Genomic DNA, 22,968 nt, shown 5'->3' on the forward strand with positions numbered 1-22,968 from the left:
GGGAATTCTTTTCTTTTCTAAACCTTTAGATTGCACACTGCCCTCCTCTGCCATGACAGCAAGTTTTAATAAACTATAATGCTAGATATGGTAAGAATAGGGACACAGGGTGATAGCAACAATTAGGGAAGATGGATGGTGGTCACTTAGAGCGAAGAAATACAAAACGGGCAGAGACCCTGAAAGAGTATTAAGAGAAGACACAGGAAATCAGAAACTGAGCCTAAAAGAAATAGAAAAATAAAAAGCATTTTAGAGCATGTCAATTCTTTGACAGCAACTGCCAGAACTGGTTTTAGATATAACTGGAGCCCAGATTAAAATTTCTAGTATAGTGTTGGTAAATCTCCAGCTTTGGGATGGGCCACCCTTGGCATCTCAGAGGATTCTCAACCCCCATTCCCTCCACATAGCCATAAACCTTCATATACTGGGTTTGAGGCCAGAGATTGGCATCACGACATGGCCAGCTTCACCCTCGGATCGCTATGAATGCCCGGCTACATGCTTGCCTTTTAGTTATCAATTTAGTGACAATGAGAAATATAATTATTGAATAAAGTGACTCGAGGCTGATTTACGGAGGGGTTCTCTCCTTCTTGTGTCTATGGAAAATATACAATTCTGCCTTCTCAGAAGCTGGGGAAGATCAAGCACTAGCAGCTAACCTGTGCTCTTCCCTTTAGTGTAAGCTCGAAGCCGGCAGGGAAAACGCTGCTCTTTCATTGGAATTTCCAGCTTTTATCAATTAACCTTCTAACCGTGCGGCTGCCACGCGCCCCTAGTACTGACGCACACGCGGCACGATGATACTAGTCTCAGTAGTCTGGCCTAATGCGTATTTTCATTCCGGAGCAGACCTTCGCTAGAGGGTTTCCCTTCCGGGGTGACGGGGCGCGGGTTGTACTTTGTTTTGATTTTTTTTTTTTTTTTTTGGCCCCTTGGTGAGAGTGCCTCTGACATATCATGAGCGGTGAGTACTGAAGGATCCGCAAGGTAACGTTTTAGGTACGAGTGGTTGCCGTTTTCTTTAATGTCTCTTTCCTAACGGTCGCACTCCCTCTCTAGTGCACCGCTGTAGGATTGTAGTAGTAGGGCAGCAGCTTCTTTCTGTTTTAAGCTTTCCCCCACATATATCCATCGCCTAGTCTGCCGCCCTCCTGTGCTGTTGACAGTGGCCATAGCTGTCGCTTTTCTAGCTCCTGTTTCTGGTTTAAAGACTTTGCTTTGCTGAATAACTCTCCCCTGACGGTTCTTTCTAAAGCGGATACCCAATATAGCGATCGGGAATGTCAATCTTAACAGGAATTATGCCATAGGAGTCTGCTTAAGCACCCCCAATATCGAGCAAATACCTTCATTTTGTCCAAATATGGATAATTTGTGATTTGTTCAGCTCTCCCAATCATTGTGAAAGTTGGCTCCCCTCCTATGCCTTTCTGGAGGCAATGAAAGAGTTTGGTCAATAATGATGGTATTCCGTCTTCATCTGCATCTACAGAACTGGCATCTGTTCTTACCCCCTTCTTATGACTTATCAGGACAACACCTAAACTGTTGTTTTATACCAGAGGAAGGATGAATCTTTTTTTTTATTTTTGTTTTAAATCCTTTATTATGTAGAGGTTCTCATCTTTCAAAATGGGAAGAGCTGGGAGTTGGAAATCCCCAACTAGTTTCTGAATTTGTTTGGGTATATAAGGAAGTTTCTGAACTAAGAGCTACTTATCTATTAAAATAGTGTTTTAGAGGGTTTTTAATTTTTTTTGCTGGTGTTTAAGATTTTGGTGCAGGTTCCTATAAATGCCTTGCTGGGAAGTGAAGGAATAATAAGTGCACTAGAAAGACTATTTCTTGCTGTAGTTGTCTTCCTCACTTCAATAGTCCCTTTCCCTATGTGTCCTTCTGTCTGTCCTACCCTTATCCCTTGTTGGTCCTGTCTGTCCTGATTTAGATTGTAAGCTCTTTTGAGCAGGGACTGTCTTTTCTTTATGTTCAATTGTGAAGCGCTGTGTACGACTGGTAGCGCTATAGAAATGATTTATAGTAGTAGTAGTAGTAGTTATAGAGTTTTTTGTGACATGGTTTCTACCAGAAGACCAGTTGTGACTTATTATTTTATGTATTTTTATTTAACTTTAAAGTTTTTTTAATTAAACAAATAAAAAATATATAACAGTCTTATACATGTGTAGTTCAATTTTATCAACAGTTCAATCCTTCCCTTCCTCCTCACCCCCCAACCTTTCCTGTGAACCAACCAACACCCAAAATCTGAAGGGCCTGGGCTCTTACAGCCCTCCAGTCAGAAAACAACAAAAACGTGATTCCATAGTCCATATCTACCCTCAGTTAAACAACTCTTCCCTGCTGGCCTCCTTATATATTGTATTTATAATTGGATATTATATATATAATATTAATGTAGCCAGTGATAATTTTGTGTTATAAAAGGAAAAAAGGAACCAGGTTAAGGCCAGAAACAGCCTCCATTTTTCTATCCAGTTGAAATGGGGAAAGGAAGAAACTTTGAAAAGGTTCCTGAAATCGTATATACTTAGCATAACTTATTCCCATATTGTGTACAAGTGGGCCCCTCTTTTTTTTTCATTTTTGTGTTGTTTTATGCCAGCAATCAAGATTGGAGGATATTGACTGTTGATGCAGTGGAGAAGTAGCCTAGTGGTGAAGGTCATATGGAGTAGGGTTACCATATTTGTCCTAAGAAAAAGAGGACACATGCTCCGCCCCCTGTTGCACTCCACCCAATCACACCCTGCCCCACCTCCTGTCACTTTGACTCTCCCCCAAAGAAAGCCAGATCCCCTCCCCAATTTTTCAGCCTCCCTCCGCCCACATGACTACCACTCCCCTCCCCTCCTTTAGTATGGTGTCCTGGTAGTCTACTGACCTCTTTGGGGTAGGAAAGAGCCCCCTCTTTCCTGCCTGGCGCATCTTTAGATTGTCTTGCTCCCGGTGTTGATTCAAAATGTCTTCCGAGAGGTCAAGCAGTGACCTTGCAGGACTTCTGCTGAAGTCTTGCGAGGCTGCCGCTTGAACTCTCGGCAGCCATTTTGAATAGGCGCCAAGAGAAAGACAGTCTGCAGACACACCGGGCAGGAAAGGGGAGGCTCTTTCATGTCCCAAAGAGGTTACTAGACCACCAGGGCACCACACTAAAGTAAAGGAGGGGAGGATAGGACACCCTGAGGCCCGCCTACCCATCCACTTGCCAGCCTACCTGTTCGCCCGTAAATCTGGAAAAACAGGCAGGCTGTCAAAACTCACCCAGTTGCTCAGCCGTGTCCTCAAAAAGAGGACATCTGGGTAAGGTAACCCTAACAAGGAGCATTTCACCCTCCATTGCACATTGCAGAATTTTGCACATAGTTAAGGAGCATGCACATTAATTATGCAGTTCCTTTAAGGTACCTGGAGATTTCAGCATTTCTCATTGCTGCAAGAACTGCAGCCCCTTGCTAGCCTTATTAAAGAAATTAACAATAGCAACAAAAGTTGGGTTGTTGGCAGGTATGAGTGATAATATTTGGATCCAAAGAGAAACCATGACAAACCCAGAAGGTGCATGTACAAATTGTTACAGCAGTAAGTTATTTGAATGCAGGTTCAAACAACTTTACAGTGAAACCTCGGTTTTCGTCGATAATTCGTCCGAAAACCGAGGCAACAAGCAATTTTTTCTTTTAAATGAATAAAGAAGACTAGTGTATAGAATAAATAAACATTTAACATGGCATTTACCTTTCTGAAGACTCTTCTTGGTGTATGGAAGATGGAGAGAGAGGAGCAGAGATTATTGTTTGGAAGGGGATCCCCCTCCATAAGGACACTATCTGGGGGGGGGTCACTTCCCTTCTTGTTCTTTTGCCACTAGGACCAGCTTCTGGGGGGGGGGGGTCACTGCCCCTCTTCTTGTTCTTTTGCCACTAGGACCAGCTTCTGGGGGGGGGTAACTTCCCTTTTTGTTCTTTTGCCACTAGGACCAGCTTCTGGGGGGGGGGGGGGTCACTTCCCTTCTTGTTCTTTTGCCACTAGGACCAGCTTCAGAGTCTGTGGACCCATGCCGCACAAGAAACGTGTCCAAAGAGGTTTGTTTCTGTCGCCTCTTTAAGATTTGCCTAAAATGGGGCAACACATTATCATTGAACAAGTTGCAGACATGGCTTGCAACAGCTTTGTGTGGGTGATTTTTCTCCTAATACCTGCAGGGACTTTGATACAGGCACTCAATCAGTAGCAGCAGTATTGTGGCAAAACGGCGAAATTTGGGTCCTAATACCTGCAGGGACTTTGATACAGGCACTCAATCAGTAGCAGCAGTATTGCGGCAAAACGACGAAATTTGGGTCCGAAAACAGCAGCAGTGTGATCCCACAACCGGAAACAACGCCCCAGAAGAATGACACGTGAGAACGCAAGATTAGCTGCGTGGGCATGCCGACGAAATCCGAGGCGATGGATGAAAACTGAGATGAAATTTTCGCGAAAAAAAATCGACGATAACCGAAACCAATGAAATCTGAAGTCAACGAAAACTGAGGTTTCACTGTATTAGGTTGGCAGTTTTTCATGTGTTTCTTACAGACCAGGATGAGAGGGGCTCCTGTGCCTTATGGAAAGGGTAGAGAGAGAGAGAGAGAATGTTTGTGGAGGCAAGAGACTGCAAGTGGAAGTTGTGACGGGGAGGGAAGAGTGGAACTGTAGGTGGATGGAATTGCATAGTGAGGGAAAACATCTTTAAATAGCAGTAATTTGGATTTCTTTCTCATTCTGTCACACCATTCTACACATGTCAGTTTATTGCACTGTAAGCACATGGAGAGAGATGCACACTTTTCCCTGTGATGATATCAGTAGTATAAGGAAAGATGCAGCACCGGAAGTTGCCAATGTAGTCTCTCTCCGTCAGATGGCGGTCAGGAGCAGTGCAGCAGGAAGATTGCTAGGCTTCCAGGGTCACTTATTTTCAGTACATGTTAATGCTCTGTTATCCCCTTAAGGGGAATAAACATTCCTTGTTGGGGATAAGGAATGAATTTGCATACATTTGAATTATACTAACTAAGAAGATCTGGGCACTTTGGTTGTAAGCCCTCATGGAGCTCAGAGCCAGTATCCTTCTCTTCTGTTTGACTTAGTTATGAGGTGAATGAGCTAATGGTTTATTTTTGCTAAAAGGACAGAGCAGTTAAAAAACATCTTGTTTAAAATACAAATGAATTCTGAATGCCTAGTAGTCTAGAGATGTATTAATAGGCAGTAGCTAGGCTTTGAGACTTGATATTCTAGTTTGCAAGTTTCATACCAGTGCAAATTTATTCCCTCTGTGTGCATGCTACTATGGTATCCAATATTTATCCATTTGTTTTTCTAGTAGGGCAACAAACTGCTGTCTCTTTTCAGACTGTTTGCTTGTTTTGATACATTTCTATAAAAGATCAAACCATCCTCCTGTTTTCTCACTTAAGTCACCTCTAGAGCTCAGAGATACTGGCATTCACCTCAGGTTTATAGCATCAGCCTTTGTTATTGGATGATGATAATAGAATATATTTGTATTCTAGGGCAACAATATGATTGTAAGAGACAGTATCTACTGGAACGTCTTTTGGATGCAGTTAAACAGGTAATCTGAGAAAAATTCTATTAATTATTGTAATAGACTAAGGTCTTTAGTTATCAACGTGGGCTGCTGTTAAAATGTGTTCTTTTGCCACTAATTCATGCTATTTTAGCACAGGTCCCATTTTATGAGACCTAATTACTAATAACTGGGGTTAATAGTAAAATAACACATCTTAATGGTAGCCCATGTTGATAACTAAGGGGTCTTTTTACTGAGATGCACTAAATTAGCACGTACTAAATAAGATGCCCATAGGAATATAATGGGTGTCTTATCATTTAGCACATGCTAATCATTAACAAGTGCTAAATCCATTAGCACATCTTAGTGAAAGGACCCCTAAGCCCCTGAATCACATTTTATCATGTATGGGTATATATTGCTTGATATAGGTGCTTAATTTCAAAGCACATAGACTTACAAAGTTCCATAGTACCCTAATTGCTTTGAAAATGAGCCCATAGTAACCCATGTAACTTTGTAAGTCTGTGTGCTTTGAAAATGAGCCTCATAGTCTTGATTTACTTGTATTTGATATACTATCTATGAATAAGTTTTTATGGAAATTAATTAAAAATATTATAACAATTCATTTAAAATATTCTGTAGTGGTGGATAAAAAGTGTAACATTTAATCTTTAAACATGTAGCTGCAGTTGCAAAATTTGAGTGAGTGTAACTGATTGGTTTTTAAACATGTTCTTACTGTAATCTTGTGCTGTGTTCTCTTTGGGAATCTAGACGGTTGGCTTCACTCCCCTTCTGAAATACATTGCCATTTAAAGTAGGATGTCTGAATCATTGTGATGTTGCATTTTGTCCTAGGGAAATGGTTTTGTAAAATTTCATGGCAATTGTTATGAATAAATTGTTTTCTCAATTTTAGCAGTTTAGCAACCTTTTCTATATTTTTTCCCATTTTAGTGAAAGAAACACTTAGATCTTCCTGTTTTCCATGCCTGAAAATGTATTTCCTTCATAGATGCTTTGGAATATAAACCTAATTGTAATTTTGGTAGTATTTCCTTCATAGATGCTTTGGAATATAAACCTAATTGTAATTTTGGTAGTTTATTTATTTATCAGCCTAATTAGTTGATGGAATATAAAAATTGTTAGAAAGCTCTTTAGATAAAAGTTTAAAAGTGAAAGCTGTTTTTCTTATTAATATTAATAATACTTATTTAATAGCACTACTAGACATACTCAGTACTCTCCAATATGCCCCTTCGCAAAAGAGCTTACAGTCTAGGTGGGTACTGAGGCAGTTGGGATGACTTGCCCGATGTTACAAGGAGCATTAGTGGGAGAAGCAGGACTTGGACCTTGGCATACCTGCTTCTTGTCTCATTGCTCTAACTACTGGGTCACTTTTCTCTCCTAGAAAAAAATAATGTTCCAGTTTCTCTACAGTCTTCTGTCGAGTTATTAAAGGATTAACTTCATTTTCCGTGTTGAAAACAGCAACACGCTGTTACTATAGTCCAGTTTTACTGTACTCTGTTTTAATAATGCTCCATTATATGTTGATGTTTAACTCTTATGTCTAGTGCCAGATCCGATTTGGAGGAAGAAAAGAGATTGCTTCAGATTCAGACAGCAGGTAAGAATAAACCTATATGTAGAGGTATGAGGAATATTAAGAGTGTTCATTCAAAGTTTAAATCTTAGGTTACCAATATATTTGAGGACGTTATATGTGCATTATACATAGATTAGAATCTTCTCAAGGCTAAACATTCTAAAATGCGTTAACATGGGCTGTTAAATGTATTAACAGCCAATCTTAGTGAAATACAAATGAGGCATGTGTTATTTGCCCCAGAAAGGGTTTACAGTAGGCTTGTCCCAGTTAAGCACCTTGGGGGCTGCAAGCAGACCAGGTTTTCAGGATATTGCTCAGTATACTCCAGTGATTTATTATTTATTTATTTATTCATAACATTTATACACCACATTAGCCCAAAATAGACTTAAGTTCATTGTGGCTTACAAACAATAAGTGAATAAAACATAATAATGTACAGAATATAATACAAATTACAATAACTTCAAGATGCAAATTAATACATGTGCAGTAAGTAACCAGGGATTTAGACTATGTCAAGGACAAACAAATAAGTAAGGGTGGATAGATGAGAGCATAATTAGGCAGGACTAGATGGGAAACAAGATTAAGAAAACAGTGTGGGTAAAATTCAAATAGAATGGAGGAGTGGCCTAGTGGTTAGAGCACTGGTCTTGCAATCCAGTTGTGGCTGGTTCAAATCCCACTGCTGCTCCTGGTGATCTTGGGAAAGTCACTTAACTCGCCATTGCATCAGGTACAAACTTGGATTGTTAGCCCTCTTGGGACAGAGAAATATCCAGAGTTCCTGAATGTAACTCACTTGAGCTACTACTGAAAAAGGTGTGAGCAAAATCTAAATAAATAAATTTGTATTCAGAAAGGCCAGACTGAAGAAATGTGATTTTAGAAGGCTTCTGAAAGTTAGGTAATCATCTGTACACTTGATTGATTTAGGAAAAGAATTCCAAATTTTGGTGCCTTGATAGGAGAAATTAGCAGAGTGAATTGTTTTATATATCACATTCTTATAGATAGGGAAATGTAAGATAAGATATTCTGTAGGTGAAGAAACAACATTATGAGGGGGTAATTCAATAAGATTATTCATATATGATGAGGCTTGACCAAACAGGATTTAGTGAATGAAAATGCATAATTTGAAAGATATTCTATATATCCTTGGTCCAAGAATGAGAGCAAGAGCTTCCCATTCTAACTTGCTGAGATCTCCTCCCAAAAAAGGATGTAGCTCATATAAAAGAGGAATGACTTTGGCGAAGTGAGGAGATAAGATGAGCAGCAGTATTTTGAGCTGTTTGTAATTTTTTGAGAAAACCAGCATAGATGGAATTGCAATAGTTGAATTTGATGAGGACAAGGGATTGAACCAAAGTACAAAAGACAGAGAAAAATGGCCTGAAAACCTGACTGGCTGGGGTACCTCCAGGACCAGGTTTGGGAACCACTGGTATATTCAATAGAAATAGTGGGCATGCAAATGTTTCTCATGCATATTCATTAGGGATATCCTGAAAACCTTGCCTGTTTGCAGCCCTTGAGGACTGAACTTGGACAAGCCTGGTTTAAAGTCTGTTGGTACCTGCAAAATGACTGACATTCTGTAGGTCATAAGGGACATCCTATGAGAAAAGTGGAATTTGATAACCCACTAATAGTCTGTAATATATTCTGGGTACCTAGATACTGTTATAGAATATGCTTTTACTGTAGCACTTCAGAACCCCCAAATGGAGGGTGTTCTGAGATGCCACTTATAGAATTGCCCTCTGAATGCATGTGATAGCATTACTGTGCTTTAGTACACTGGCCCCTTTAGTTTCAAGTGCTGGTACTTTCAGGTAGGTTAGATTGATATAAGTACAAAGGAAACCATGACTTACATCGGATTTCCCAGTGATAATATTTCAGATATTTATTTTAAAAAAATGATGCAAATATCACAAACACACACATCTCGGCAGTATTTTAGAACATATACTTTCTTGACCAGTGCTGCCTGATGGTATGCTCCAGTACCTGCAGCTGTTTTGCTGCATCCTCCACCCAGTTCCTTCTTGTGCAACAGACCTAGCAACTGCCAGCATTGGAGGAAATAGATGCAGGGTCTGGAGATTCTGAAGTCTGTCCCAAAGACCTAAAGTTGGGTCTGTAAACCTGGAGAGTTACCTGGTGTGGTGAGAGATTATAAACTTAACAGTCATAAGAATTAGATAATTGGTCAACTAAATTTAAACTTGTTTTTTTTTTCTAGCATCATAGCAGATGGCTTGGAATTTTACTTATCAGTAGCAATGATTTAATAAAGGCACAGAGAGAACCTTTAAGAATGATGCACTGCAAAATGAATTCTTTAATTTATTAACCAGTTGATCAGTATCGTGTTGGAGACACATCCACATCTTCATCCATTTCATTTTCTCCCAATAAGCAGTTTTTATTATGTTTCTTGCAATAAGGCACTGCATCTTCTCCTTGCACCACTTACGTTTGAGACAATTTCTTTTACTTAGAGAATAGGGTCCCTTTTATGCCCAGAAACTATTAATGTTTTTTAGTGGTAAAGTGTGGGGAAATATAGAAGGCTGTGCTTGTACTGAATAATATCTTCCCTGTTTTTTTTTTTCTTTCCATTGCACTGCTTTTATACGATGCTGTTTCTGTCCTTGTATATATTGTTTTTTTTCCATTTTCCTCTATTTTGTATGTACCTTTGAACCCCACTGTGTTAGTTACCTTGACTATATGTTCTGGCAACAGATTCCACAGTTTAATGGTACACTGATTGGTTTGCAGTCTGCTGGTTGTTAGTTTCATTGAGTTTCCTTTTACTTTAGTGTTTGTAATGTTGAATTACTGTATCCTATTTAGGGGAGTGGTTACTAATGTGTGTTAAAGGAATAATGCATGATAGTTGCTACTTAATGTAGCACCATAGACCTATACGGAGGCAATTCCTCTGCTGCTCTAATGACTTTGAATAATTTTGTGTCCTCTGCAAATATTCTCCTGGCAGGTTTTGTGAAACATTAGAATACTGAGGCCTGTATTGGTTTCAATTCTGGATGATTTCTATAAGTTATTGGTTCAAGGCCAGAATGTTTTGGTGATCTTTTTGGATGTGTCAGCAGCATTGGATACTGTGAACCATACTGTGTTAGCTAAAGAAGTATGGCAGTGGTTGTCATCCTTTTTTGGGAGGAGGTCTCCGCAAGTTAGAATAGGAAGCTCTTGCTCTCATTCTTGTACTGAGGATATAAAATATGACAGGATTCAGTTCTGTCCCCACACCTGCTTAATATCTATATAGTTCCTCCCTCTAGGCGGATATATGAGGCAGGACGGAGGTTGTATGCTGATGATCAGATTTTGTGCCAGATTTCTTAGGGGTCGACTGGATGGATATGAGCATAATGTCATGTTTTTGGTAGCTGAGTTCCAGTGGCTCAGATTAAATTTGACCAAGCGAGAGACATTATTAATGGGGGAGTTAGAGAACAATTTGTTTTGGGCTGCAAGTTGGAGGTGAGTGTATAACTATTAGAGCTGTGCAGCAAAATTTGGGGTTATGGATTGATTTAGGGGCATATTTCAAAGGTGGTATGGGCATCCTTTGGCTATCTGAGAGTCACTAGAATTACAACCCTATGTGCTACAGTGATGTAAAAATGTTTTACCCCTACCCCTCCTGATTTCCCCAATTGTTGCATATGTGTGACACTGAATGGTTAAACAAAGGGAACCTGAATAACACGTAACACAGTTTTAAAATTATTATGCCATTTATTTAAGGAACAAAGTTATCCAGCACCCTATTTTACCCATGTGAAAGAGTAACTATCCCCTAAATGTAATAACTGGTTGCGTCACAAACATTTGGAAATATGCTGGTGGTCAAACTTGTGTTAATTATAGATGGACGATAGGGATATAGAGTTCTTTAGGATTTTTTTAAAAGTCTAGAAGGAATAGAGGAAGTAGCTGTAGAAATATCTGAAAACAATTTTCCAAGTGAGGTGGAAGGAAGTGTAGTAAATTCTCAGAGAGAACCATGTGAAGAATCTTTGACCTGGTTAGAACTAAGGGTAGGGACAAGTTGCTTCTGCTGCCTGTGGGTTGTGGATACCATAGATTAATGATGGATATTTGCAATTTTAGAAAAGATGAATGAGGCACATAGATCTTCTGAAGGTAGGAGGTCTGATTTAGGGGCAGCATGATATCCACTGGAGAGTTTCCAAAGGATCATGAAAAGTTTTTTAGTTGAACAGAACTATCAGCAATTCTTTTTCAATAATAGGTCTTCTATCAGATTTTAGGTGATAATGATGAGAGAGAGGCCTTTATGAGCTTCCAGATGGAAGGCTGATTTGTGCTTATGTTATAAACGCTCCACGCATCTAGTTTGCTTCTTCAGTAGTCAGAGACCTTGATTATACCAGGGCATACCCTGTTGATTAGGAACTTTGCATGACCTTGAAGGAGCTGACTGATCCAGAGCCTTAGTCAATGTAAAATATTTATTTATTTATTTGTTACATTTGTACCCCACATTTTCCTATCTATTTGTAGGTACATAGTACTGTGAAGTGATAGCCATCTACGGTGAAGAAACAAATACAGAGTGATGTTATTGTCAATGAAATAGATATGTACAAACATTAGGGAATCATAACGAGGGAAGTTATATAAAGTTGATGGTGTTCATTTCAAGTTTGTGTCTTTGTGTTTCTGGGTTCAGGTACTTAAGTTGAGTCAGTGGGATATGCCTTTTCGAACAGGTTGGACTTTAGTGATTTCCGGAAGTTGAAGTGGTCGTATGTAGTTTTTATGGCTTTTGGGAGTGCATTCCAGAGTTGTGTGCTTATATATGAGAAGCTGGATCCATAAATTGATTTGTACTTGAGTCCTTTGCAACTAGGGTGGCGAAGATTTAAGTAAGTACGTGGCGATCTGGTTGAGTTTCTAGTTGGTAGGTCTATGAGATCAGACATATATCCAGGGGCATCTCCATAGATACTATTGTGGACCAAGGTGCAGATTTTAAAAGTAATACGTTATTTGATACAAATATAATGTAGCTTGAAACTCCATGCTCAAGGAATGAAAAAATTGTGAAAAGTGACATAGAAGTAAATTGATTTAGATCCAAATCCTTAATTTCTCAAAACTTTAGTTTGTGTAAATTTATCAGAACAAGGGAATAGAGAATAATCTGTCCATACAATTTCATTTATTGATGTCTAGAGAGAGGCAAAACAAATGCATAAGAAAAAATAATGTCAAGTGTGTGCCTTCCACAATGGGTGGGTCCATTGGTAAGTTTTTAGAGTCCTAATTCTTCCATAAGTAAAATAAAAGTTCTATCTTTAGAGGATAATGGTTGATCGAAAGTGTTCTCGGAGGACAAGAAGGCCTATCTATTCTCACAAGTGGGTAATGCAGGCTGCGTTGCCCAGTCTGGATGTTAAGACAAGCACAAGAGCTTTATGCAGCAAGACATGCTCCTGCCAGCCAAACAAACATGGTCATCTCAGTTCTTTTTTACCGCGGTGAGGAGAGGATGTATTTTTTCTTTTTTTTTTTTTTTATAAACATTTTTATTATATGAATAAACAATCTCAGGTTACATACAAGAATTGCTAACTGTGTTTCTTTGTTTCATGTAGCGTTGCATATTCTTGATTGCTGCTGAACTCTCAACTACCTAAATTATCTATTCTAGTACATTATATCACTATCACTACCTCCCCCCTCCCACCCCTTCTCCTTCTTGGCTAGGCTGACCTCCATTTATATATTGTTCATATGGTTGCCACATTTTCAGAAAATAGTCCATTTTACCCCTTCTCATTGCCGTAAGTTTTGACATTTGATACAAGTGTCCCACTTTGCGAAATACCATTTCTGTAGCTGGTAGAGTCGATTGTTTCCATGCTCTCGCTATTGCTATCTTTGCCGCCACCATATATTGTATCGCCAACTTATGATGAATTGTTTTAATTCCTGTGGGAGGAAAATGCAGCAGGCAATGCTCTATCTTACATGGAAATATCCCTTGTAGTATCGTGTTGACCTGCGCCATCACACCTCTCCAAAATTTCTGTACCTTAGGACATTCCCAAAATATATGTATGAATGTTCCCTTTGCCCCACATTCCCTCCAGCAGGCGGCTGACACTTCCCTATAGATACGTTGCAGCCTATCCGGTGTGTAATACCACCAGTAATATATCTTAAATCCATTCTCCCTCGTGGATTGCGCTAATGATGGTTTAAATAATAGTCTATAACATTTCTCCCATTGCTGTTGTGTGTATGTGATTTGCAATGACTCCTCCCACCTGCTAGTATAGATTCTCTGTGGATTCCCCCTCTGAATTAGTGCCTGATAAATCCGTGTCACACTACCTCTACCCCCTCCTTTTCTTATTGCACCTTCTAGCTTTGTTTCTTCTAATTCAAGCTCTTCCCTAGCACACGTCATTATATAATGTCTGACGCTACAATAATAGACTTGATCTCTAGGGGGAAGCCCATACTCCTCCTGGAGCCTGTCAAAGCTAACCATTTCTCCCTTCTCCCATAGTTGGCCCAGAGTATGTAGCCCCGCCCTTGACCATTCCCAATATACTTTTTCAGTGCCTCCCAATTCAAACCCCGGCGCCTTAGATATAGAAGTCTGGAGGTAATATTTTCTCTCTGGGAACCATTGTTTCCTAATTTGGTACCACGTGGTCAATATATGCCTGATCCCTATTGGTTGGCTTCGTATCACTGTCAAGAGCTCTCTACCAGGAAGCCACAGCGTATCTCCTAGTGCTTGTGTCCCCATCCATGCCCTTTCCCAGTGCAACCATTTCCTGCTCGCATACGGATTCCAATCTGCTAAAATCCTTAATTGTGCTGCCTTATAATATAGCAAAAAATTTGGGACTCCCATGCCCCCCCTGCTCTGCGGCTGGAACATGGTTGCCCTTCGCACCCTCGGAGGACGTTTCCTCCAAATATATTGAAACAGTTTGCGATGGAGTCGTTCAAAAAAGCTACGTGGTATTGGGATGGGCAAAGCCATAAATAAATATAACATTTTGGGGAGCAACATCATTTTTATTGCTTGTATTCTTCCCATCCAGGAAACATTTAATCCTTCCCATCTTTCTAGCTCCGCTAGCAGTTCAGCCACCTTCTTAGGAAAATTTACCTGGTACAGATCTTCCACCCTTGGTGTCACCTGCACCCCTAAGTATCTAATGGATTTCAATGCCCATATGAAGGGGAAATCCACCTTCATCCTTGCTGATTCCTGTGGTGAAACCGTCAGATTCAGTATTTCGGATTTAGTAGTATTAATTTTAAAACCTGACAGTTTCCCAAAGAATTCCATTACCTCAATTACCCTCCTTATTGAAATTGCGGGTCTCGTCAGGGTGAGAAGCACATCATCAGCAAATAGCATTAGCTTATGTTCTCTCAACCCTTTCGTCACCCCCCGAATATTGGAATCTCCCCTCACTGCGCATGCCAGGGGCTCCATAAACAGAGCAAACAGCAAAGGCGATACCGCACATCCCTGTCTTGTTCCTCTATGCAATTCAATAGGCTTAGTATATGTCCCATTAATTTTTAGTGTGGCTAATGGCGTTTGATAGAGTAATCTAACCCATCTCATATAGTTTCCCCCTATCCCCACTTCTCGCAGCACTGCAAATAGAAAATCCCACTCCACGCGATCAAACGCTTTCTCTGCGTCTATCGATAGAAGTAGGGCCGGTTGATCGTCCTCCCTCACCTGTTGAATTAGATGTAGCAATGTTCTTATATTATCAAATGCTTGTCGCCCTGCAATAAATCCCGTTTGATCGCTATGGATGAGCTTAGGCAATACTCTTTGCAGGCGAGTAGCTAGTATTTTAGTAAATATTTTATAGTCAACATTGAGTAGTGATATCGGTCTGTAAGAACCACATTCCTGCGGATCTTTTCCCGGTTTCAGAATCAGGGTTACTGCTGCTAGCCTCCACGAATGGGGGAGTTTCTGCTCTTGCTCTAGTGCTTTAAAAAATCTCCATAACAGTGGAGCCAAATATGCTCTATATTGCTTATAAAGTCGAGCTGGAAACCCATCCGGGCCCGGTGCTTTCCCATGGGGGAGTTCCTTAATAGCAAGCTCAACCTCTTCTATTGTAATAGGTTCTGATAACATCTCCTGCTCGGACTGTGTCAAATGGGGTAGATCTGTTCTCTTAATATGATCCTCTATTTCCAGCTCTGTTGCTTTCTGTTCTGAATCATACAGTTTAGAATAGTAGTTATAGAATTGGTCCTGAATTTGGTCATTCTGACTAACATTTTGACCTTCCTGATTTTTAAGGCTTCCTATATAGGTTCGACTTCTCTGCTGTTTAAGTTTATTTGCTAGAAGTCTACTTGCTTTATCTCCAAACTCGTAATGTTCTTGCTTCGTTTGCTCTAACTGACTTGCTATTTCAGCCAATTGTAATTCATTAAGACTTAATTTACATTTGTGAAGTTGTTCCCCCACCTCTGAATCAGAGGGATTGGCTTTATGGGACTTTTCCAATTGTTGTATGCGCTCTCTTATTGTTTCCTCCTGCTCCCTCTGTTTCTTTCTCAAATGCGCCCTCAATGCTATCAATTGGCCACGTAGTACCACTTTTAGTCCCTCCCATAAGTTTACCGGGTATACTTCCTCTACATCGTTGAATTCTATATATTCCTTAATATATCTTTCAACTTCTTGCGCGTTTTGTGGCTCTAATAGGATGGTTTCGTCCATACGCCAGTATTTAAACCCAGAGGGATGTCTATCAATCCCTATTTCCATTACAACTGGAGCATGGTCTGACCATGTACGGGGTTCTATATTAATGTTGCGCATTGCCCCTGCTACTATCCCATCCCCCAGGAACATATCTATCCTAGAGTATGATTTATGTGGAGACGAGTAATAGGTATAATCTTTTTCTCTGGCATGTGTTTCTCGCCATAGGTCCACCAGCCCCCATCTAGCCATGAATTTTACTAATGCTTGCCTATCATTCTTTGCATATCCCGCTCCTCCCGCTGAGTTATCTAATGCAGGATTCACTGTGAGGTTGAAATCCCCCCCAATGACCACTATCCCTTGTACATGTTTCTGTAACACTCCTTCTAGTTCAATTATAAAGTTCTCCTGTCCCTCATTTGGGGCATATATAGTGATAAAGGTGTATAGCTTATTATATAGGGATGCCACAACCAGTAGGTAACGACCATTCTTGTCAGCTATACTTTTCATTATTTTCCACGGAGTCATATCAGAAAAAGCCATTAAAACCCCCCTCTTTTTCTGTGAGTTAATGCTAGCCGCATGAAATTGTATAGGGTATCTCCTGTGATTAACTAATTTTTCATGTTCTTTTCTCAAATGAGTCTCCTGGATCATAATTATGTCTGCTTTCAACCTTATCATCTCTTTAAACATTTTCTTACGCTTTACAGGGGTATTTAATCCCTTAACATTTAACGTAACACATTTAAACATTTATACAACATCTCATTATTTCGCTTCAGTTTGGCCAGCCCACACCACGCTTGTTTCCCTCTCCCCTGCAACCTTATCCCCCCTCCCCCCTTATCCCTGCTCCTATACCGACAAGCCCCATTACCACCATGAGGCATGTCTCTTGCAGAGGAAGTGTCGTCTCCATCTCTCCCTCAGCCTTTTCTTCTGTTTCATCTCTTATGTTATCAAGTGTCCCATTATATTCAATGTTCTGTTCTCTTTTTATTTGTAAATCCAATGCGGGGTGTGGCCGCTTTCCTCATTTTCCATTTCTCTCCTCCAGTTGTTTCCCCGATTGCTGCCTTCTCAAGCGGCCTCTCCCCTGCGACACTCTCTGCCATTTCGTCTTGTTGGGCAGCGATCTGGTTGAATTCTCCTTCTGGTGGGGTATCTCCTCTTCACCCTGTTGATTCAAATATTCTTGCGCTTCTGCTATCGAGGTCACTCGACGCTGTTTGCCTTCTTGTACAAATGTAAGGGCGAAGGGGTACTGCCACTTGTATGACACCCCTTCCTCTCTCAGCTTAGCTGTTAGTGGCCTCAGCTCGCTTCTTCTCTTCAACGTTGCTGGGGATATGTCCTGATAAATTTCAATGGGGAATGTCTCCCATATTATCGGGGCGACCTCTCTGGCTTTCTTCATTACCGCCTCTTTTTGTTGAAATTCTGAGAAGCAGGCAACTATGTCCCTTGGCTGATTTGTTTTTCTCATCCCCAGCGCCCTGTGCGCTCTTTCCAAGCGTATGGATACTGGTAAACAGGATTCATCTGGGGTAGAGAGTATTTGAGCCGCTATCGCCTGCGTGGTCACCCCGCAATCAATATACTCAGGTAACTCTGGCACTCCTCTGATTCTAATATTTGCACGCCGACTCCTATTCTCAAGATCTTCCACTTTATCCATTAAGTATCTTGACTCTGCTTTTTGATCTTTCATTTGCTGCTCCAATATAGAAACAGATTCAGCACATTCCTCCATTCCCACCTCCGTTTCTGCTACACGTGCTCCTAATTCGGCTATTTCCGCCCTGAGTTCTGATCCTAGCTGTGCAAAGTCCTGGCGCATTTCTTTAATGCCAGTTTTAATTTCTTCTATCCAGCCGCACAGTTTATCCCAAATCTCTGGAGTGGCCGCGCGCTCACCTTCCATTAATTCCCTCTGAGTGGGGTCGTTGAGATTTTGGTGCGCTACTATCGTTCGGGCGCCATTTTCTTCCCCCTGCATCTCTGTCGTTCTCTGGCGCTGCTGATAAGAAAACGCCGACAGATTTGGCTCTTTTGTCCGATTCGCTGCCATAATCCGGTAGGTCACTCGCTATGCCTTCCGATCCCCGTTTCGGGTATCGAATTTTTAAGTTATTTACAGCTAATTATTGCTTTTGATCGGCTGGCTCTCGGGAGCTCCGTTTTTACTCAGCCATTCGCTGACGTGACGTCACTTCCTCGAGGATGTATTTTTTTCACCGTCTCCACACACTCCTTGGTCCAAGAGCTTCTTTTGTGCCTTCCGGCATGTTTTTTTCTTCACTGAACTTTCTTTTCCTTTCCCTTTATTTTCTTAGTTTTTTGCCAAATTTTAAGTTTTCTTATTTTTTTTCGTTGTCGCAAGGCTGCTTTCGGGCCTTGGGTTTAATCCCTATTTATTTTTCGGGTACCTCGCCCCTTTTTCAGGCTACATCGCTTCCTTTAATTTAGCTGACAAAGTTTTTTTTGTCCATGTCTACTAAAGTTTCCAGTGGCTTCAAATGCTGTACCTGGTGCATTTGGATGATCTCTGGAACAGACACCCATTCTTGGTGTCTCCAGTGCTTAGGGTCCGACCGTAGCCCTGCAAACTGCACCCTTTTGTCTTTGTAGGAAGAAAGTACCCAACTTTCCAGAGAGGCTGAACGCGAGAAACTTTTTGGAGCCATGTCCAGTTCCTCGGTGTCGACTTTGGCATCGACGTTGAGCATAGCACAGGTTTGGGGAGCATTGGTAAGCATGGCTGCTGCTAGACCTGCAGACACTGGGAGCAGTGGTGCATCGAGTGGGTCTCCACCTGTCACGAGGCCTACTGCTGTGCAGAGCCCATGGGACCATCAGTCGTTGGACCCGACCACGAGGCGATGTAAGGATTCAACGTTGTCCTTATCGGCACTGAGGCGCTCAGTGACAAGCTTCGGGCTTAAAACCAAGAAGCATCATCATTGATCCCCCTCGATGCATTCAGCACTTGAGAAACATCCGTGCCGGGAGAACTGCTCTCCCTCCTTACAAGAGGTACCGATATGCTCTTCTACCATCAGCCGACTCTGGTATCGACCCCGACAGTTCTGCAACCTGTTTCTCAACTGGAGCCCCAGCTTTTCCCAATATTGGCCCTCATTGAGCACATCCGGGCCTTGGTTCCTGAGCTGCTTGATGGCCTTATGCAACGGTGTGCAACGGCACCAGGGGTGCTTGCGCCTACCCTGCCTCCCATTGCGGCCTCGTCTGGCACTCAGCCTGTGGTGTGGTCTCCAACACTGGCAATGAATGCGGCCCTGGTGTTGACTGCGACCCAAATCAGGACCCCCTCAATGTCGATGGAGGAAGCTTCGCCAGAGTCGAGATGGGAACTGGATCTTAAGTCTGACTCCTCAGCGCCATTCTCAAGGACATGGCTCCTCTGCATCGAGGCAGACTGTGTCTTGACCTTCCCATAGAGAGGTTTTGTCTGACACTGATGAGGAGTGCTCATGGGAGTCAGAGGAAGATCCCAGGTACTTTTCCTCAGACAAGTCCTATGGGATACTCTCCCCTGCACTTGAAAGGAGAAAGTCTTCCCCGGAGAGCCTTTCATTTCCATCTTTTGTAAAGGAAATGGCTGACACCATTCCATTTCCTTTAGAAGTAATAGGAATGAGGTAGAGGAAGTTCTTATATTGGTAATGCAGGACCTGATAACAATGCTATCCCAAAGTTTGTTGCTTTGTTGGAAAAGTAAAACCGGGGTAGATAGGAGGTTTCGTCCTTTAACCCTGCCCCTGCTTACCTAAGTCTCCTTTTTAGTTTATTGTTTAAGACATTAGTTCCCAAACCTTGTCCTGGAGGCACCCCAACCAGTCAGGTTTTCAGGATATCCACAATGAATTTTCATGAGATAGATTTGGATATTATACTCTATTTTTAATTCAGTATGATTTTTATTTACACTGTATTATCTTGGTAATGTCCAAGTTCATACATATTGTGATCTGCATAGAACCTAATATTGGATGCTCGCGGAATATAAGAATTTTTGTAATGTAATGCAATAATTGGAACCAAACGCTTCGTGAAATTTGGTATTGGTCTTTTACGTTGCTGTTGAGGAATCGCTTCTTTGCAGAACTGCTTTAATTCAGACACATTTGCAGGTTTTCATGTATGAACTGTTTGTTTCAGGCCTTCCCCAGCATCTTTATTGGGTTCAAATCAGGACATTGACTAGGCCAATCTAAAACTTTAATGTTATTGCTCCTTGGCCATTCAGATGTAAACTTGCTTTTGTGTTTTGAATCGTTGTCTTACTGCATAAACCAATTACACTTCAGCTCCCGCTCATTTGCCAGATAAACTGGACATTCTCCTTAAGAGTTTCTGATGCAGTGCAGTTCATGATTTCTTCAATAATGGCAAGTTTTCCAGGTCCTGAGGCAGCAAAACATCCCCACATCTCAAACTATCACCATCATGTTGTACTGTTGGTATGATCTTACTGTGCAATTCTGTATTTGCTTTATACCAGACATAATGGGACCTATATTGTCCAAACAGTTCCACTTTTGATTGTCCATAAAATGCTATCCCAAAAGGCTTAGGGATCATCCAAGTGTATTTTTGCAAATGTGAGGTGAGCATTGATGATACTGTTGGTTAGCAATGGTTTCTGTCTTGCTACTCTTCCATGAGTCCACTTTTGCTTAGTCTCTTTCTTATTGTGAAGTCTTGAACACTGACCTTAACTGAGACACTGGAAAGGCCTTCACTTCTTTGCATGTTCTTCTCGGATGTTATGTGACTTCCCCGGTGAGTTGTTGCTGCACTCTTGGAGCAAGTTTGGCAGGCCAGCCACTCCTGGGAAAATTCTCCACTTTTCCAAGTCTTCTCCATTTAGAGATAATGGCTCTCACTTTTTGGTTGAGTTCTATAGCTTTATCAGTGGCTTTGTAACCCTTTCTAGACTTATAGATTTAAAAACTTTTTTTTTTCATCTTTTCTGAAATTTCCTTTGTGGCATAGCATTCTTGTAGAAACTGTGACTACTTCACTCCCATGGTAAGGTTTAATATATAGTGAAGTTTAGATTCAGTAGGGGCGACTGCAGTCAAGCCTTGTCAATTAAAATTGGTCAATTGGTTGAGTAACTAAGGGGTCAGTTACTTTTCATATTGGTGATATGGATGTTGGATAAATGACATATAGTGATATTATTAAGATCTTTTTATTAAATTATAAACAAAAACATCAACAAACTTAGTACGTATACGAACCCTGTACCCACCAAACCCAAGAAACAACCACACAGCAGAGAAATCCAGCAAAACGATGTAATAATATAAAAATGGTGTTACGTGTTTACTCAGGTTCCCTTTATCTGATATATTACATTTTGTTTAATGATCAGAAACCATTCAGTGTGACACGTGCAATAATAAGGAAAATTGGGAGGGAGCAAAAACTTTCTCATATAATTATATGTTGTGCTTAGGTATTGACTCTGATGCTTTATTGAAACTTTGTATTGGTAGGGATACTGAAGATTTTGCTGCTTTTAACTCCTAACTCCTATTCACTTGTTCAGTATCTATGTCTGTTTTAATCATTCCCACTATACTTAATTACATTAGAACGTAAGAATAACCATACTGGGTCCATCTATCCCAGTATCCTGTTTCCAACAGTGGCCAATCCAGGTCATAAGTACCTGGCAGAAACACATATAGCACAGTCCATGCTACCAATACATGGGTAAGCAGTAGCTTCCTCATGTCTGTCTCAATAGCGGCGTATGGACTTTTCCTCCAGGAACTTGTCCAAACCTTTTTTAAATCCAAATACGCTGTTACCACATTCTCCAACAATGAGTTTCAGAGCTCAACTATTCATTGAGATTTTCAACTGGGTGTTGTACTCTTGGCTTTCTTAAAATCCTTATGGGGGTATGCTACTGTGCAGGTGGTTGAAACTTCGTTAATAATCGAGAACATATTCTCTTTCAACACACTATTTTCCTGTTTTTAGTACTGTGCACCTGCAGGTAGGTTTATAAACTGGGTGACTTTCTTCAGTTGGTTATAGTGAAGTGTTTTTTTTTTTATTTTTCTAAAATTTTTTATGTAGAAAATTTCACATTTTTTTTATAGTGGCGAGGGGGAGGAGGAGGAAGACACTTCTTAAGAAATACGTTTTTAAGGGCCCTGTTTACTATGATGTGCTAACATTTGTAGCATGCACTAAAATTTAGTGCATGCTGATAAGAGACACCCATATAGTCCTATGGGTGTCTCTAGCATTAGTGTGAGCTAAAAATGCTAGCGTGCCTACAGTGTGACGCAGTAAATAGGACCCTAAGAACTCTGGACAATTCTGCAGGTTTCCAGTTAGATTTATTTCTGTGAACACATGTAGTCTCCAATGCCATGAGTTTAAATTAATTTATAAATGTCACACTTCTTTGTTTTGTTTTTAAACATCCAGTAGAGAAAGTGCCAGGCTAGCATAACCTGTAGCATTATTTATGTGTAAGTTTTCCTATACAGATGTTCTGTTTATAGATAACATAGTAACATAGTAGATGATGGCAGAAAAAGACCTGCACGGTCCACCCAGTCTGCCCTACAAGATAAACTCACATGTGCCATTTTTTGTGTATACCTTACCTTGATTTGTACCTGATTTTTTCAGGGCACAGACTGTATGTCTGCCCAGCACTATCCCCGCCTCCCAACCACCAGCCCCGCCTCCCACCACCAGCTCTGGCTCAGACCGTATAAGTCTGCTCAGCACTATCCCCACCTCCCAACCACCAGCCCTGCCTCCCACCACCGGATAAGGTTTCTGATGTCAGGTTTTAACTGAACACTGATAAAGCTCCCTCTCATACTTGCAGAAGAAAAAAAAAATTACAATAGGTGTTACTATTGGATTAAAACCACTTCT

The 22,968-nt window shown here is 40.9% G+C and overlaps 1 protein-coding gene across 1 annotated transcript in view; it reads left to right on the forward strand.

Moving 5' to 3' along the window:
* The first annotated feature begins 879 nt into the window (after positions 1-879).
* Positions 880-22,968, forward strand: part of SNX29 (sorting nexin 29) — a 463,865-nt gene continuing 441,776 nt past the window's right edge. The window contains 3 exon segments of the mRNA XM_030211952.1: positions 880-973; positions 5,586-5,647; positions 7,198-7,250. Of these exon segments, the coding sequence (XP_030067812.1) occupies positions 967-973; positions 5,586-5,647; positions 7,198-7,250 (122 nt within the window). The 5' untranslated portion in view covers positions 880-966.

The sequence above is a fragment of the Microcaecilia unicolor genome, chromosome 8, assembly GCF_901765095.1.
Source record: "Microcaecilia unicolor chromosome 8, aMicUni1.1, whole genome shotgun sequence".
NCBI classification, from domain to species: Eukaryota; Metazoa; Chordata; class Amphibia; order Gymnophiona; family Siphonopidae; genus Microcaecilia; species Microcaecilia unicolor.